At 55.1% G+C, this 18,074-nt stretch overlaps 3 protein-coding genes across 3 annotated transcripts; 2 read left to right on the forward strand and 1 right to left on the reverse strand.

The window, feature by feature from the left end:
- Positions 1 to 8,541: 8,541 nt before the first annotated feature.
- Positions 8,542 to 9,762, forward strand: IUM83_11326 (RxLR effector protein; the record flags this gene model as incomplete). Its single annotated transcript, XM_067935876.1, has 1 exon — positions 8,542 to 9,762. The coding sequence occupies one exon, from the start codon at positions 8,542 to 8,544 to the stop codon at positions 9,760 to 9,762; it is 1,221 nt and encodes a 406-aa protein (XP_067784988.1).
- Positions 9,763 to 10,044: 282 nt separating this feature from the next.
- Positions 10,045 to 16,503, forward strand: IUM83_11327 (uncharacterized protein; the record flags this gene model as incomplete). The annotated part of the gene is made up of 1 exon (XM_067935877.1): positions 10,045 to 16,503. The coding sequence occupies one exon, from the start codon at positions 10,045 to 10,047 to the stop codon at positions 16,501 to 16,503; it is 6,459 nt and encodes a 2,152-aa protein (XP_067784903.1).
- A 619-nt stretch (positions 16,504 to 17,122) lies between these two features.
- On the reverse strand, positions 17,123 to 18,068 carry IUM83_11328 (guanine deaminase; the record flags this gene model as incomplete). Its single annotated transcript, XM_067935878.1, has 2 exons — positions 17,123 to 17,210; positions 17,278 to 18,068. The coding sequence occupies 2 exons, from the start codon at positions 18,066 to 18,068 to the stop codon at positions 17,123 to 17,125; spliced, it is 879 nt and encodes a 292-aa protein (XP_067784908.1).
- Positions 18,069 to 18,074: the final 6 nt, after the last annotated feature.

Raw genomic sequence — 18,074 nt, forward strand, 5'->3', positions numbered from 1 at the left:
CCTGCAGGCCGCGAGCGATAAATGAGCTTTCGAACGTGTGATGGGGCGTGCGGTCTTTCTCTGTCGCGCAACGCGCAGAAACGGGGGCGAGTGACGAGACCCGGGAGCCGGACTCGGGTCGAGCCGCCCCGCGACCCGAACACGGCGATTCTCCTGCAGGAAGCTCGCCAGCCAGCAGCTGGGCGACCGCCGTCGTCTGGGTTGTCGAGCTGTGCCTGCAGCTGAGGCTGAGCCTGCGGGTGCCGGCCGGCGGCACTGTCAGCGTAGCGGAGCCCCTGGGCGTATCGCTCCAAGCCGGCTTGGCGGCGGCTGGCGAGCTGAAATTCTTGGCGAGTCGTCAAGAATTTGGGGAGGATGGAACTGCGTGCGCCAGGGCCTACAGACAACTCTGCGGCGCACGTGCGATCTCGGTACCGTCGGAAGGAAGGCTTCTTCTTCTCTTCGCGGACGAGAAGAGCTGCCGCTCGGCACGGCGTTGCCCCGCTGAGAATTTTGCTGCGGGGTCTGCTTCGGCCGGCGCGGGATCAGGGTACCGGCCGTCGTTGCTGCAGGCTCACACGAAAAAGCGGCGGTCGGAACACTCATACATGTACAGGCAGGGCAAGTACCACCCGCGTGATCACGAGCAACGGCGTCCACCGTCGCGCGACTTCCGGTTCGGCGTATAGCACCTCGACTTGATGTTGCCTACGTTATAGCAGCTAGCTTGCGCGACTATAGCGCTTTCGTCTTGCGCTGTAGTCTACTCTGCGGCGCAGAGTCTGCGCTACCTGCACGCCGCAGGCGCGCATATAAGGCCGCGCTCGTCAGCGCCGACAGTACGCGTACAGTATAGCAGCATGGCATTGTCCTCCATCTGGCCAGCGGTCCGTCAGGCCGGGATGAGCCGGCCGTGCCGCGCCGCTCGTTGCCTTCGGGCCTGAGTGCTCCCCGCAGTGCTCTCCGCACTGACGCACAGACCGTCGCGTGCAGCTCGGCTTCCGAATCGCGGGCTCCGTGCGCGAGTACGTGGCGCTGGCAGCGCGTTTGCGGGTGACACGGCCCTGCTTCAGCGGGATGCGAGGGCGGACGCTTGGGTGAGTCATTCGAAAAGGGGGCTCGTCCATGATTATTCTGGAACCGCCGGGGATGGTCTCCGATGCGGGTGGAAACCGCCATCGCTGCCAGCACAGTGCGCGTCGGCCGGGAATGGGCTCTCTTGGTATTGTTTTCGTTTTCAAACTTTATAAAACTAGATGGGTAGTTTGGACTATCTTGTGAATCTGCGTGCACGTCTTGTTGAAAGCACAGCACGCACCACAGTTCCAACGATCGAGGACGTCCGGAATCCATCGAGTAGTGCCGTTATGCTTAAAAAAATGCATTGCTTGTCTGGGGCGTCTTAATTCCGGCATCAAAGGGTCAGCCCAAGCCTGGATGATCGACCCATTCGAATGCGCGACGCAACACGATGTCACTAACCTGGACAATGGTCAGCGAATCCTGTCTCCTGGAGAAGAATCAAACGTCAACACATGCCTGACACCAAACTCACCAGAAACCTCACAACTATTAACGTGCTGTGGGTGCTACCCAAGCAACAGAGTTATTTGGCTTCAAGCTAATGGCATCTCCACCGCGACCCTTGCTCGTCAGGAAGCAGTAACCTACTTTATTACTATCAAGACGTTGTTACAACCACAATAACACAGGTGCGGTGCTTCTCTTCCGGATAGCAGAAGAGAAACAAATATAGGTTTGTGCTGTTGACTTTGAAGGGAGACCACATATTCGCCTTCCTACGTTGGCTACTTAAGGTTTGGGTGCTGATCTTGCCAACACCAAACTTTGACTTTTGGTAACCAAGCGGCTTCACTGGCATGAATCTCTTTTCGTAGGCGTTCCTGCGTTGGATACTATTACCTACCGGCACAATAACACGCGCATACTGCTGCTTCCATCAGCGTATCGCCAATACATGTATGCGGAGGAAGGAATTCAAGTTGATCCACTGCAATTCCTACTACACTTGGCTCGCTACTACGCGGAGCGGTCGATGCAAGACACAGCAGCATCGTGCAACATTGGCAACCTTACCCTCGAAGAATTGCCAAGACTACAACTCCCTACGCGTGACGTGGAATGCACGTCGTGGGTCAAAAGTACAGAAAATTTACTACCGGTAGTGTACATGTACCAACCTCAATCAAATGCGGCTGACAAAGTACGATTCAACCCAATGCCTTCCCGACGCGCACTGTGCTGGCAGCGATGGCGGTTTCCACCCGCATCGGAGACCATCCCCGGCGGTTCCAGAATAATCATGGACGAGCCCCCTTTTCGAATGACTCACCCAAGCGTCCGCCCTCGCATCCCGCTGAAGCAGGGCCGTGTCACCCGCAAACGCGCTGCCAGCGCCACGTACTCGCGCACGGAGCCCGCGATTCGGAAGCCGAGCCGCACGCGACGGTCTGTGCGTCAGTGCGGAGAGCACTGCGGGGAGCACTCAGGCCCGAAGGCAACGAGCGGCGCGGCACGGCCGGCTCATCCCGGCCTGACGGTCCGCTGGCCAGATGGAGGACAATGCCATGCTGCTATACTGTACGCGTACTGTCGGCGCTGACGAGCGCGGCCTTATATGCGCGCCTGCGGCGTGCAGGTAGCGCAGACTCTGCGCCGCAGAGTAGACTACAGCGCAAGACGAAAGCGCTATAGTCGCGCAAGCTAGCTGCTATAACGTAGGCAACATCAAGTCGAGGTGCTATACGCCGAACCGGAAGTCGCGCGACGGTGGACGCCGTTGCTCGTGATCACGCGGGTGGTACTTGCCCTGCCTGTACATGTATGAGTGTTCCGACCGCCGCTTTTTTCGTGTGAGCCTGCAGCAACGACGGCCGGTACCCTGATCCCGCGCCGGCCGAAGCAGACCCCGCAGCAAAATTCTCAGCGGGGCAACGCCGTGCCGAGCGGCAGCTCTTCTCGTCCGCGAAGAGAAGAAGAAGCCTTCCTTCCGACGGTACCGAGATCGCACGTGCGCCGCAGAGTTGTCTGTAGGCCCTGGCGCACGCAGTTCCATCCTCCCCAAATTCTTGACGACTCGCCAAGAATTTCAGCTCGCCAGCCGCCGCCAAGCCGGCTTGGAGCGATACGCCCAGGGGCTCCGCTACGCTGTCAGTGCCGCCGGCCGGCACCCGCAGGCTCAGCCTCAGCTGCAGGCACAGCTCGACAACCCAGACGACGGCGGTCGCCCAGCTGCTGGCTGGCGAGCTTCCTGCAGGAGAATCGCCGTGTTCGGGTCGCGGGGCGGCTCGACCCGAGTCCGGCTCCCGGGTCTCGTCACTCGCCCCCGTTTCTGCGCGTTGCGCGACAGAGAAAGACCGCACGCCCCATCACACGTTCGAAAGCTCATTTATCGCTCGCGGCCTGCAGGTCTCGGGCTCCGCTGGGCTGGGTTGGCTGCAGACAGCGCCACTAACGCCGCCGACGACGGCGCCGTCGTGCGCTGCTGCCGCTGCGCGGCGTCGTGTGTACGCACTCGCCCCAGCGGGCCGGAGGGAGCCGGCGCGGGCTTTTTCGGCGGTGGAAGACCAACGACAAATCTGCCGCCGGCCGCAACTGTAGACGACGACGGCGACGGCGTCGACGGGGCAGCAGGCCGATCCCAGGATTTGCTTGAAGCCGCTTGACTTGCTTTCACTATGGAAGCTGAAGTTAAATGCGCAAACCTTCCCGCTGCCAGAACCCGTGTGCTCGCCCGAATCTGCCGCCGGCTTGCTGCAGATTCCACGTCATCCCCCCTCGCTGCTGGCAGAAGAGAGCCCTCGCGCACGAGAGTCCCTCGATTCGGGGGACCCTGCAACTGGAGTCCACACGCCGTGAAGACCGAGAGCGAGGCCCTTTATTTTCGGTGACCGCCGCCGCATGCGCCTTGTCTTGGGGCTTTGCCACCAGCGTCGCGATCGCTGCCTGCGAGCTTTGGGCTCCGTGGGTGCTCTTCCCGTGCACGACGCGGCTCGTTCTTCATATACAGTCCAGCCTGCAGACGTAGCCCAGACGGCACTAATAATCATCGTGTTGGCAGCTCCGCAATATACCCTACAACAATTAATTCATTCGTCTCCCGTGGATACTCCACAGCTTGCGATCGAGGCAGTAGATACTTTATTCGCTTGCTGTACATGATAGCCATTAAAAAAAATTCTAAAGGTGTTTGATCATCACCACTAAATACAATTATCTTGGTAGCTGGATACTGCTTACCCTTGTACTGGTTGAGCCGGCTTCAATAGGAAACTGTTAGGCAGTCCTCCCTTAGCTTACCTTGGTCCTGGCCTCATCATTTCGCTCCTTGCTATTGATTTACAACTGATGGGTTCCTGTCACTCTGAACTTTGCTTTAAAGGTTAGCCTGTTCGCGCGAAGCATTTGCCAAAACCAGGAGGTTTGAAAAATTGTATAGCAGGCTTTGTCATGATGAGCGATATGACGGGCCAATTCAAATTACAGTGTACCGCGCACACGTGTGCTTCGTGCACACGGTGGATGACAGGGTTGCAAGTCTGGTCTATTACTAAGTAAGCTAAACTATCTACTAAAGCCCTGCAACAGATAAGCATAGTAGAACTGAGCTGTTTACTAACGCTCTCAATACGCCAGCGAACATGAAATCAGAATTTTGGAGAGGCTTCTTGTCGTGGTCAAGTTGCTTGAACTTATGGACGCATGGCAGTTCAGTTGAATATGAGCAGGTTCCGTTGTAAAGGTTGATTATGCTCCATTTGAGAATTATCACACATCCTAAGCAAGCCATGGCTGTCCTCAACAACTCGATCATCTATTTTCTGACCGAAGACTGCTTTCTCGTGTTTCGCGATAGACATTCTCCACCAAAGATCCATGACGTGAAACATGTCCCGCGTTTTCAGAGATCCTCTATTTATGTTATGTTAAAACTATAGTCCTGGATTTTCTGTAGGCTGATCCTAATTGAAGCGTTGTCTTGTGGCCGTCCTGGGCTTGTAGTGCGCATCCAACGCTGTCTGAGGGAATCTTGGAGTTTTGGAGAGAGGTTTGTGAAGTCAAAAGTACCGGTGGATAGTATTCCCTTGGTCGCAAACTTGAGTGTGTCTTCGTTACCGATATTTCTTTCAATGCTGTGTGCTGCCATGTGAACGAATTAAACTCGTCGAAGAGTTGGCGATTTGCCGCCGAATTTTTCTCATGTGTCGTGCTTTGGAGGACTACATGAGCTGTGCTGGGTAATGTCGTCTCTTTGACGCACTGCAGTGCCATGTCGATGTCTCTTCGGTTACCTTCTGTTGCTTTGTTCCCGGACTCGAAAAGTGTGAAACATGTCGACGAGACCTCATCTCTACGAAGGTAGTTTCGGCCGGCGATAGGTGACGCAATGCCGCTCGCCAACCTGCATATTCAGAATCCAAGGTAATACTGTGAATGCATCCATGTACTCCTTATCTTTGTCCACATTTTTTTTCTTTCGGGGTTGTTTTTACCTACTGTCTATCTCACTTGTGTCTTCCGATTGTAGACCCTCAGTCCCGGAGATCGCATGTTTGTTTTTGTTGAGGTACATTACAGTCATTTAGTGATTCTAAAGACTAAGCCAATGAGTCGGAGATCGCATCTTCCGTATCAACCTTGATCACGAGCGCGAAGTGTTCAAGGGCATGAGATATTATACCATACTCACAGTCAGAAAAAAAAATAGAGACGGTCGGCGGCAGCTATGCGGGTAGGAATGGAGCTTGAAACAACTAGGACGGTGAGAGGGGCTTGAATTTTGGTACGAGAATGGCTTGGGGACTTGTGGCATACGTATAGAGTAGCAACCGAGGCATGGGTTATAGCATCATTATCTATAGCCCACCACCACGAGCAGTCGTGTTCGAACCACACAGTTAAGCCCATCATACTAAAAGGGCTTTAGTTCTCTACTACAGATTGGATGTGAGTGCGGTTCTTGTTCTCGTGTTTCTATGCTGGCGAGCAGCTCCCAGATAGTCCAGCTTATCTGTCGCGGGCTTTAAAAATAGCAAGCCACGGCGTGTCCTAGAGCTACCGACTGCAACAAGGAGTTTGTACCAAAATTCTGTCGCGGGTTCCCTTACAAAAGTACTGCACCGCTGGTTTCAGACATTGGAATGATTACGATGTATCAAAGCCATGATAGAATCGCGTCAACTGGCAAGACACTCCGACTCGGTGCTCAAGAGAAGATCTTCCACAGCATTTCACAACCAGTTGGAGAATCAAATGTAGACCAGCAGCAGCGAAACAGGACTACAGGACCATCATTCGATCCGGTACAATCTCCAGCTATCTATTGTCTCTAGTAAAAAGACCCCCCCGCACAGTGGAGGTTCCCAGTTCCTTTCCAGTAGGTTAGTATTGCTTTAACATAGACAACATTCGTTACACTCTGGTTTGGCTTAGGCTTTCGTTCGAGCTCTGAGCTCCCGTTCCTCACTGTTATATCTGCGTGGCTTGGCATATGCTCCATTATTTGCAGTGATGGTCTAAAGCCACGCTCTGAGATGGTGTAGCATCCTGGAAGCAAACAACAACACAGCCACGAAGCGCACGTACATTTACCTCGCTGCTTGGGTAATTGGCTTGACTTCGACAAACGATTATTTAGTGGGGGTATATCACGCTGCATAAGCCGGCTTACGCAGCAATCGGAGGTGCAGAATGCATCGTCGCCCTATTATAACAAGTATGTGTGTTGTTGACGGGCTTCTTCACAGCGACAAACACTTGCCAAGCGACCAGAGCAAACCCGGAGTGGCAGTTCTGTCACCTATAGCTCGTTTCGATAAGTCCTCTAGTCCGTGCCAGCGTCTTCCTAGCCAATTGAACAATAAACTGCCAGTCAGGTAAAAAAGAAACGGCCAGGGATGAATTGGGCATCAACGCGTCCACCACATGTCGCTCACTCCCCATAGCTTCGGCCATCTTGGATTGCGCGACTTGCCATTAAGGCCTGACATCTTCGATGTCGCTACCACCTTGTCCAGCTGGTACACAAACTAGAGTAAAAATGATTAAGCTCTACCTTGTGGTGTTTACAACAAACACGGGTCCGTATGCTGTGCGGCCCATTCATTGGTTGCTAAGCAGAGCGTGATGATGTTCGGTCGGTAGCCGGGTTGTGAGTGACGTGTTGTGACAATGGTAGCATGATTCACCACGTGAGCGGACGGTCATGAGTCTGTAGTTCATTTTCCAATTCCACAACTAGTGGCCAAGCCCGCCTCCCATGGACTCCGTCGTCTTTCACGCTCCTATCTCCAGACGGTCCCCGACGACCTCTACAATGGTTCGGCCTCTATTCCAGCGAGAGTCTCTCCCCAGTCGTCAAGTTGAGCAAGGCGGCGAATTCTACCGCTACGAAGCGCGGACACCGCCTGATTCAGACTTGGTGGAAGAACCTCCACGTCGCTACCCAACAGAGCCGTCGGTTCTTCCAACGAAGTCGAGGATGGCTCCGGTGCAGGTGCCTGCACATGCCTTCTTGGCGGAGGGCATCCAGGTTGCGCTCCGCTATAGCACAAGTGGCAGCAACCCCGGCGACAACCTCGTGGGCACTCGCTACGCAAGTCTTGACAACTTCCCCGCTCCGGACAGTGACATATCTGTGAGCTATAAGAGTACCGCCGCACAAAGCCGGCTGAAAGACAATCGTCGCCGCGAACAGTGCCGCATCAACCAAGCTCGCTATCGGCTCCGACAGGACCGGAAGGTCCAGCTTCTCAACGATACTGTCGTTGAGCTACGCGAAGAAATCCCGCTGTTGGAGCTGCAACGCGACCGCATCCTGTTCGGCACGAAGCAGAGCGTCTTCAACGTGGTGGTCGAGTACTTCCACCTCTTTCGCCACGGGATTCGCATGACCAACCGCGCGCACGACGCTCTAGCACAACAGCAGCAGGTGTTTCTGCGATCCGTTATGACGCCTCGTGTCATTCTAGGCGAGCGGCAGGGCGTGCACGCCCTCATCGAGCAGTGGCGCCGCTACTCGTCGTATTTCGAAGACCTGCACTTCCAACTCGAGCACATGGACGAGAGAGTCAAAGACCTCGTCACCGTATCGGCTTCCATGAGTGTAACCATCACCGACGCGACTCTGAAGCACGTTTTCCCGCATCTAGTACACGCCAACCTAGGCGATACGCTGCTAGGACGGCGTTTGATGCTTCCGTGCTCACTCCATTTCGAGTGGGACGACACTAGTAGTCATGTTATGCGGCTGGAGATGACGGTGGACTTCCTGACCCCTGTCAACCGGATGCTGAATTCGCTGAGCGACACAGCGTTCGTGCTCGGGCAAGCGCTCATTACTCTTGACGGATCAATTGGCAAGTTCGACACGTGGGAGTGAAGACACAGCAACAAAGCGTAGCAACAAAAGCCTAAACAAACTTTGCTTTGACACAAATCTAGTCAAGCCTAGCAAACACGTCATATAGGGTGCCAGGTTCCGGGACGAGGAGCTGATGGTTCTGGCTTCCAATAACCTTGTCATTCTACTCTCCATTCTTCATGCCGGCGCGTCGTAAACGATCGGGATCTAGTCGAGCCTCGAAAAGGAAGAAAAAGCACAATAAAGCAGCCTCCGAAGTGGGCAATCCCCCCGAGAAGCAGGTGAACGCCATGGAATCCTATCGGCCCACTCCGAGAAACCAAGTGTGGAAGATAAAGCTCTTGGGCCACCCGTTTAATGTGGCGATGAACCCGATGTTACCATCAATGCATCCCGGCTTCCTACCGCGATTTCCAACTGCGGACCATCTTGCTGAATGGGTATTTAGCGCCGCCAAGCACCGCCCCGTGCAGTTGGATTTGAAGTTGTGTGAGAGAAGCGAGGAAGTGCGAGATGCCTTGCTCCAGAAATTCAGTCGCTGGCCCGAGACAAAGATCGCGCGCGCAGCAGAGCAATTCAATGCGCTGAACCAGCAGGCGGAGCAACAATGCCAAGAACAGGTGCAGTTGTACGTTCAGGAGCTTCGTGGGAAGTTGCTGGGCGGTATGAAGGCGTTGTTTTGGCTCGACGTACTGCAACCGCTGAAACACCCTGCACTCCTGCCAAGACACGAGGTGCGCGAGGTTCTGGTGGCTCTGTTGGAGGAGATCAAGACCATCGACGGCCTTTTCGAGCTGTTGATCAAGACGAACGAGCGCCTTTGGGCCGTTCTAACACTGCCGTTGAAGCTCGAACCTCTGTTTCAAGGCGTGAGTACGTTAGCTCTCTGTGGCCACGAAGTGTCAGCAAGTGACGCAATGCAGTTGCTGATCATGTATGCAGAGCAGTACACGGTATTTCCCGGCAGAACGAGGCGCATACTTCCGCTGGGGTTGTCTGTCGTGGCTAGTGTCGGAGCTTTTGGGCCCCTGGACATCTCCAACTTAAGTGAGCAACCCGAGGCATTTCGCGAAAAGCTCGCGAGGCCGCTCTCGATGATAATCCCCGATTGGGTTTCGGCTGTTGGCATGGTGCTTGAAGTTCTCGAGAAATCTCTCACAAACCGGTGGTTATCGTGTGAGCGAGCTCCGTTCGAGGAAGAACTCAAGGCGACTGTGCAGACTGAAGTCCAAGGAGCTTTTGCGCGACTTACTCATGCACTGGCGACCGACCAATTGTACGCGATGAGATATGTGGGCGGCGAGAGATCGAGAACCGACGAAGATCTCCTGGACGTCACCATTTTGCGTGAAGACAACACGCTACTAGTGCAATTACACCGTGATAGTTTGTTGATGTAGCGTACGAAAGAGAAAGCACGAGTACTTTGAAGCGAATACGTTGGTTGCGTCTTTAGATCCGCTTCACCTTGCAACTGTAGAATGCCTTTCTAGTTAGAACCTTCCAACCGTGAATGGCTGGTACTGGCGGGTCCCAGTTTTTCAAAAGCACGCGAATTCTTCTTGCCGAGAAAGTTCATCACTGCGAGCGCGCTGCCACTCACACTTCAAAATTCCCCGAGAACGACAAGTGGTCTGGTTCCAAGGCGAGTTCGAGAGCAAGAAATTCAAGGCAACGGCAGGATGCGCCTCAACGTCGGTGCCACCCAGAAGCTCATCAGCGCGGACTGCTTCCGTCTATTGAGCTTGGTGCCCGAAGTCCAAAACGATGTCGAAGTTGTGAAGCCTGTGCTGGGAGAGCTGGAAGTGATGCGGCTGAGCCGCTCGCTCGGGATGCTGACGTCGGTGAATCCCAAGGACTTTGAGATGGAAATGCTGGAAGCCCGCGAGTTTGACGATGATTTCGCCATTTTTCTCCGAAAAGAGGTTTTTGGGACGGACGAGAAGGGTGAAAGTGGCAGCGTCAAGATGATGTCTGTTTTTGGGAAGCAAGGTGCTGTGCAGACTGAGCTCGTGAGACTGAAATGCTGGTCGGAAGAGATGGACAACAACTTGAAGATGGAAGACCAAGGAATTTATTGCGTTACTCGTGACGACAGCGCTGACGGACACTCGTTGGTGTTGTTTGGGTGGATTCAAGACTGCTGGTTCCAGAAGTCTCGACTGCGCGATACTGCGACGTACGTGCTGCGGTTCTTGACGTGCCTGAGCCCCGAGATGGTGTGTTGTCTGTCGGCTGGCGACGTTGAGCTACTTGAGCGAACGGTGGCCTCAATGAACTCCACCAATCTGGACGCTTGGAAGTCGTTCTCTGTCGCGTTCCACGTCGAGCGGCAGGAAGAGCAGAAGGACGCTGTCGGCTGTGAAAGCCTCACGAGCGTACTGTTACCGCCAGGCTCCACTGCCCAGAACATTCAACTGTTAAAGGGAAGCTACCCCGCGTTTGCAATTGTCGAACCAGCGCCAGCAACGAAATGGACAGAGAAGTTGAGCCAGCGGTTTGATAGTGTCAAGGAATTCGCAACCTGGCTGATCGAGGAGTCGAAAGAACGCAACCTGCGCATCGAGTTCGGTGTCATGGGCCCGGACGCGTTCGCCAAAGAAGTGCTACAAACAACTGAGCAATGGCCGGAGGAAAAGCTCAAAAAGGTGAAGGAAATGACGGACCGTAGCCTTCAAACGTCGGAGGAACAAGCGCGTGATCGGGCTCAAGCGTCCACTGAGGATCACCGCGCAACGTTGCTTAACCACATCGACAGTTTATTCGACTTGGACGTGCTGTACAAGGGCGAAAAGGGAGAACCAGCTTTCGTGACTCTCAACGAATACGTGCAAGATGTTCAAACGAATCGTGCCATCTGGACCAAGATCGACGCAGCGACTCAAGCGACTTTGAATTTGCCACTACGCCTCAAGAATCAGCTGAGGGCTATCGCATCGTCGTTCCGCGACCATGTTGCGAATGCCACCGACGAAGAAGATGTCACTAAGTCCCTCGATGAATTCATGCACAACTTCACTGTTTCGGACACGAAAGTCAGCGAAACAAACAACGACGGAGTTTGGGAGCGAGCTTGGAAAAAGTTTTTTGGGCATGACGCGTCACTGCTGTCGGACAAATTTCGTGAATCTATGGTTAAGCCTTTGGGTGAAGCGCGTCAAGCCTGGTTTGAGGCTGTGGAGACCGTGCTCATTGTCGCTGAAAGCGCGATGACCAGTAAGTGGAATGAGGAAACACAGCGATCTCTTCGCCAATCCTGCGCAGCAGACGAACGGAAGCTTGTGTCGGACGCTTTTCGCGGTGTACTTCAGTCTTGGCGAAATGGGCATGAAGGAGGTCTCATGACAACTATTAGTCATCCGCGCGTACGTCAGATGACGGTTTACTGCGACCTACAAAGGGAGCACTGGAAACCCGCAGCGTACCAGATGAAGGCATTCAAGCTGGTGCAGAATGAGAACGGATCTTACACCAAGGTCGAGCTGGGTACTCATCGCTTGGAGCCGAATGCGAAGATCCTCAAGGCGTTTACCATCAAGAACCACTGCTTGGTCTTAGTGACGACGTCCCCGCGAGGCACACTGGTGGAGAAAGTGGATTTCCCGCTTAATCTAAGTTGGTGGAGGGAGAATATCGGACGAGTAACCTGTAATCGCCGATTCGGTCGATCGGCCTCGTTGTGCGACTTCAACGTTCACGAACGAGTGGTAGCTTTCGTCGAGGAAGGCGGTCGAGCGGTGCTGTATCGGTTTAACGAGACGTTTTCATCGCTGGAGATTTACAAGCGCGTTGAGCTGTCATTGCGAACGTCGTTGACACTCCCAGTAACAGACGTGCTCGTGATGGATGGCACTCTGTACGCGACCGACAGCAACGGATCCATCCAGTCTGTGAGCTTGAGGAATCAACAAACTTCACGAGCGGTGCAAATTATGCCATCAGGACCTCACGGCCCCAACGGCTCGCTGTTCGCTACGGCTGACAACCTGGTGCTGGGTTTTGTAGTGAAAACAAAACGTGACGATTCTTCTGAAGCCGATCACGACTCGGCGATGTTTGCTGTTGCCAGTGAGGATTTTCGTGATGTTCCCGTCACCTATTCGGGCTTCATCCCTCTGCCGTCACGGGGTTTGTCAATCCAGTGCTTTGACGACTTGTTGTTCGCAGTCGACGGTGAGATGAAGAGAATCTGCGTCAATCGTCTGACGGTAACGGTGCGAAGCGAGTCGTTCCGCATTCAGCACTCGAAGGAACACTCAGTTAACGGCAGCAAGACTGCGGCCGATGAATCGGATGCTGAAGTAGACCACTGGCTTCGAGCATTTTATCATACTTACGAGAAGTTCCCAGTCCGTGGATTGATTCGAAGTGTCAATGACACTCGGGCGACACTGAAGCTACACATGGCGGGTAATTCCACGTTGACAAAGTCGGCTGAAGAGAGCTGCCGCAGCTTCTTTCAAGTTCTCATGCGTGACCTTCGCAAGCTGAATAAACCTCTGGGTGGAATGGATTTGGCCAGGGACTTGGCTTTTGTGAACAAGTCCAAAGATGCCATGAACGCAATTGCTGTTCAACCGCTTCGGTCGTTTCTCCAGGAGTTGATCACATTCGTCCCCATTCAAATCTGCCGGGCTGAAGGGAACTCTCTCACGGTGATGACAGACGGTAAGGCGCAGCCTATGGATACCCAGTCACAGGACGTTCAAGCTGTTGATATCGCGCGCTCTATCCGGTTCGGTCTTCTATCGCCCTTGCTCGAGTCGTGGCAAGGTCGCTGTGTAGTCATCACTTCCATGGGCAAGCAGTCGACCGGCAAGAGTTACCTACTAAACCACTTGACCGGGTCATCTTTCGCCATTGCTGGAGCTCGCTGCACCGACGGAGCGTGGATGTCAATCCGAATCCTGCCCAAAAATGTGCTGCTGGTCGTTTTGGACTTTGAAGGCCTGGGCTCGTTTGAACGCACGGAGCAAGAAGACGTCTTCCTCTCGGTGCTTAACGCGTCCATCTCGATGTTCACCATTTTCCGCATGGAGATGCGGTACGACAAGGAGGTTGACGACCTGTTCGCCCGATTCCAAAAGGGTGTAGCCTTGATCAAGGGAGACCCGAGTCTCTTCCGAGGTAAGCTGTACATGTCCGTGAAGGACGTGAACCCGAACGACCAGAAGGGGGTGCTGGACGAGTTTGTCACCAAGTTCCAGAAATTGGTAGGCGCTAACAAGGACAGCAACTTCTTGCTGGACTTGTACTCGGGTCAGCTGGACATCAACTGCTCGCCGCCGCTGGGCACGATCAACTACTACCAATCGCTGATGCATGCTCAAAACTTTATCGAGTCTTCTCTCTGTGGCGTCGAAACTGCAGGCTTCCGTAGTGGCAAGACGTTCCTGAACTGCATCCGCTTGGTGCTCGCTAAGATCGCTATCCTAGACTGGACGTCGCTGGATGAAGGTGCAAAGCAGCTCCAACTGTCCGAAATCAGCTCGAAGCTTCCCGGTCTTCTGCGCACAGGATGTATCATCCCGCAAGAGTACGTGTCGAGTAACCAGGACATCGATCAGTACTTGAAAGAGGATATCGTGCTGGCTGGAAATGGCAAAGTCATCAACGTCGATTTGATGACGATGGTTGCAGAATATCCTGCGCTGGAGGAGAAGTGGGCCGCTCTCAGTGAAAGAATGGACCTGGACGCGTCGCAGGACTGGGAGATTGATCTTGGATTCGACTGCTGCTCTATTACTGACGAAACCATCGGGGAAGTTCATGGTGCGATCAAGACGCTACTTCGACTGTTCCTTCGGTCGAACGCAAACTTTCGCGGTGGGAAGGTGTCACGAGAAATGGTGACCGACTTTGACGGCTTCCTGGCATTTATCGTGCGACGTCGTAAGGCCCGCGTCTCCATTTGGGCGAAGCAAATGCTTGGTGGCAAAGTGCCCGACGAGTGGAAAGCGGTGGAGCAGCAGTATCTGGGGCGGTTCCAGATGATCCTTACGCGCTGCCAAAGCAAGTGCGATGAGTGCCGTCTTGGTTGCACGAACGCTGCAGCTCATCCGGGAACGACCAACCACGATTGCGGAGGCAACCACAAATGCGCCGGTCGTTGCGAGTACTGCGAAAGCATTGAAGACTTTGGGAAGACCCCGTCCTGCGCAAAAGAAGCTGGTCACGAGGGCAAATGTGAGTGCGCCGACGGAGATCACACGTGCGGTCGGGAGTGCTGCATGTCAAACTCGCCCAACTGTGGGAAAAAGTGCTCGCTGAAGCGAGGTCACCTGGATCTTCACAAATGTGACGTCCCCATCCACACTTGCGGCGAAGCATGCTCGGCGCAGAACTGCTCTGGACGGTGCGTCTTGAATGTGGAGGACCCTCACACTGCTCACAAGTGCGTCGAAGTGCGCTGCATGCAGAAGTGCATCATGGATGGCTGTAGTGAAGTGTGCGGCACCATGGACCATTTCCACGGCCAAGTCGATGTTGCGGTTGTGTACTCGGCGGAGAATGATGACGAGAAGGGGTCAAACACATTTGACGCAGCTTCGGAAGCCCCGGTGGTGCACATGTGCGGGAACGGACACGAGTGCCAAGCCATGTGCGAAGAAGATGGAATCTGCCGCGTAGATGTGTTTCTCAAACAATCGTCGAAGACGTTCACCGGCGCTCGAGGCAGTTTTCAGTTCACGTTTCAAGAGATGAATGGATCCCGGAAGAAGTGCAGCAAGTTGTTGCCACCAGACCAGAAAATGCACCAGGGCTCACACACATGCGTCTGTGAGCAGAATGGCGACGATGAGGATGAAGATGAAACCATCCACTACTGTGACGTTCGCTGTCCGTGCTGCAGCTACTTCTGTAAGAAGAAATATGGTCACTTCGGCTCGCACACAACCTCTCATGGCAACATGCGGAACACGTACTTCTTGTCGGATGCTGAGGAAATCGACATCGAGGAACGCAAGTACAAGGCTGGCGAGATGGGGATCGCAGAAATGTGCAACCTGTACTGCTCCAAGATGGGCCGCGAGCACGTGCACTACCTCGATTGCGAGCAAGGCAGCAAGCAAAGGTGCGTGTACTCGGGTAGCAGCACAGATCAGCGTCGCCATTGCACGCGCGAGTTGGAGCCGAAACCTGAAAAGGAGACAGACGAAGTACTCCACGAACAGTTCTGGAAGACACTGGGCTGGGAAGATCCGTGCACGTCCAAGATGGAGCTGGAGCTGTTCGGGAAATGCGGCTACAAGTGCGACGCTCCTGACCATGACGACAAGCCTTCGTACTGCATCCTTCCAGCGTGGCACAAGCCCGAGTCCAAGCCGAGAACAGGCTTCGACGGATTCACGTACGTCAGCGGACACAAGTTCGAGTGCTCGCACGTTGCCAGTGGTGGCAAAATGCACCATGTCTTCGTGTTGGACTGCTCGGGCTCGATGAGCGGGCGGCCTTGGAGCGACCTGATGGCAGCTTGGAAGGAGTACATCTACAACCGGATTGCGGACGGAGCAACGCTGGACTTGGTGTCGGTCGTCACGTTCGACAACTATGCGCAGATTGTCTACGAGGCGTGGAACATCACGATGATGACAAATGTGAACGTCCCGTACCGAGGAGGGGGTACGACCTACGCTGCAGGCCTTCGCGCTGCCAACGAAGTGCTGTCGAGAGTGAATTTCGACGCGTACAAGCCAGCGGTGGTGTTTTTCAGTGATGGACACCCTTCTGATCCACTCCAAGGTGAGCAGCTTGCGACGCACATCAGAGACTGCTACGAGAAGAACGGGTTGCAAGCGTTTGCGGTGGGGTTTGGAAGCATTAACCTGAACATCTTGGAGCGAGTCGCAGAAAAGCTGGGCGGCACTTACCACCACGTTCTCACGGGCAACGAGCTGAAGGCGACGTTCTTCAGTATTTCTGCCTCGCTGAGTACGCGCGCGGGCTTGGCGCTAACGAAGCCTGATCACGAGCGCAACTGCGTAATTTGCGGCCAAGATTTGGCGTCTGGCGAGACGGTGAAGCTGGGGGCGTGTGGCCACGAACTCCATAAGGCGTGCTTGGACGTGCTGGTTCGTAATGCTGAGCAAGATGACGAGCTTGCTCGCTGTCCGTCGTGCCGCCACGAGATTTCTACGTAATGGCGTACTGCGCTGGATGCCGTTCGTGTTACCACGAAACAACTCTTGCATATGTGACGTCGAAGTAAGCGAATGGTAGTTGACTACGTTGGAGTGGTAACAAACGCTAAGCAATGAGTGCAACATGACTTCATTGGACTTGAACTCTCTTGATAACTTCGAACCAACATCATACCGCGTTGTCCCCTGGGGGAGCCTCGACGCATGCGTGACGACTACGCCTCAACTTCGTGCACCACCCTGCCCTTCACGAAAACCTTTGCAAAGTTGCGATCGTCTCCGTTGTGAATGACCTTCTGGAAGATGTCCATGGACGTATCTCTCTCGGAGACCACCAAATTGCTGCCCCGATCAACATCCACCAGAATTGCATCGAAGCACTTCCCCACTGCAAAGCTTCCGGTATCATTCTCCAGCCGCAGCGCCTTCGCTCCGCCCATGGTCGCCAGCCAAAATGCGTCCTTGAAGTCAAAACTCTGTGCGCCGGACGTGCCGTCTCGCATCTCCAACGCCTTGACGGTCAACACGCACGTCTGAATCGCGCGCAGCATGCTCGGCGAGTACCCTCCGGCGATGTCGGTGCCCAGCCCGACGTCCACGTCCTTGTCCAGCACCTTCCTCACATCCAGCAGGCCATTGGCAAAGAAGAAATTCGACAGCGGACAGCACGCGATGGACGTCCCCGTGCGGTGCATGACCTCCAGCTCCTGCTCCTCCAGGTGCACGGCGTGCGCCATGCAGCTCTTGTCCGTGAGCAGCCCCGCCTCCTCGAACAGCTCCGTGTCGCGTCTTCCGGGGTGCAGCGTCTCCACGAAGGCCTCCTCGTCCAGAGACTCTGCGATGTGCGACTGCACGTGGACGTCGTGCTTGCGGGCCAGGTCTCCCAGCCCCTTGAGCAGCGGCAGCGAGCACGTCGGCACGAACCGCGGGGTCACCACGGGCCGCACCAGCTCGTTGTGCTTGGCCAGCACGTACTGCACGAAGTCCTCCGCGTCCGCGAGACACTGGTGGACACTGGGGGACACGTAGGACGCGGGCGCGTTGCGGTCCATGGACACGAGTCCGACGAGTCCTCGCTGGCCGCGGGCCTCCACCAAGTCGGCCAGTGCTTTGGTGGCCTGCACGTGGCTGGTGGCGAAGTACTGCGCCGTGGTGACGCCCTCGCGCAGCATCCGGTCCAGCAGCTTGTCGTACCAGAGCGCGGCGACGTCTGCGCGCTCGAAGCTCTGCTCCACTGGGAACGTGTAGCGCTCCAGCCAGCGCATGAGCGGCTCGTCCGTGGCCGTGCCCGCGAACTGGAACTGCGGCGCGTGCACGTGCGTGTCCACGAAGCCCGGCATGAGGAACTGGCGCGGGGAGGAGAGCAGCAGCACGTCCGACGCGGCGCTGGAGGACAGCAGCAGCAGATCGCCCGCCTGCGTCTGCGCGTGGAACGAGGCGATGCGCCCGGACGCGCGCTCCACGCTGACGAACGCGTCCTCGAGCAGCTCGACGCAGCCGCGACGAGGGGCGTGCACCACGCACCCGCGCACGTACAGGAAGCGCCCCGGACCAGGCGTCGTCATACTCGA

This window comes from Phytophthora cinnamomi (assembly GCF_018691715.1).
Source record: "Phytophthora cinnamomi strain GKB4 chromosome Unknown Contig83, whole genome shotgun sequence".
Lineage (NCBI taxonomy): Eukaryota > Oomycota > Peronosporomycetes > Peronosporales > Peronosporaceae > Phytophthora > Phytophthora cinnamomi.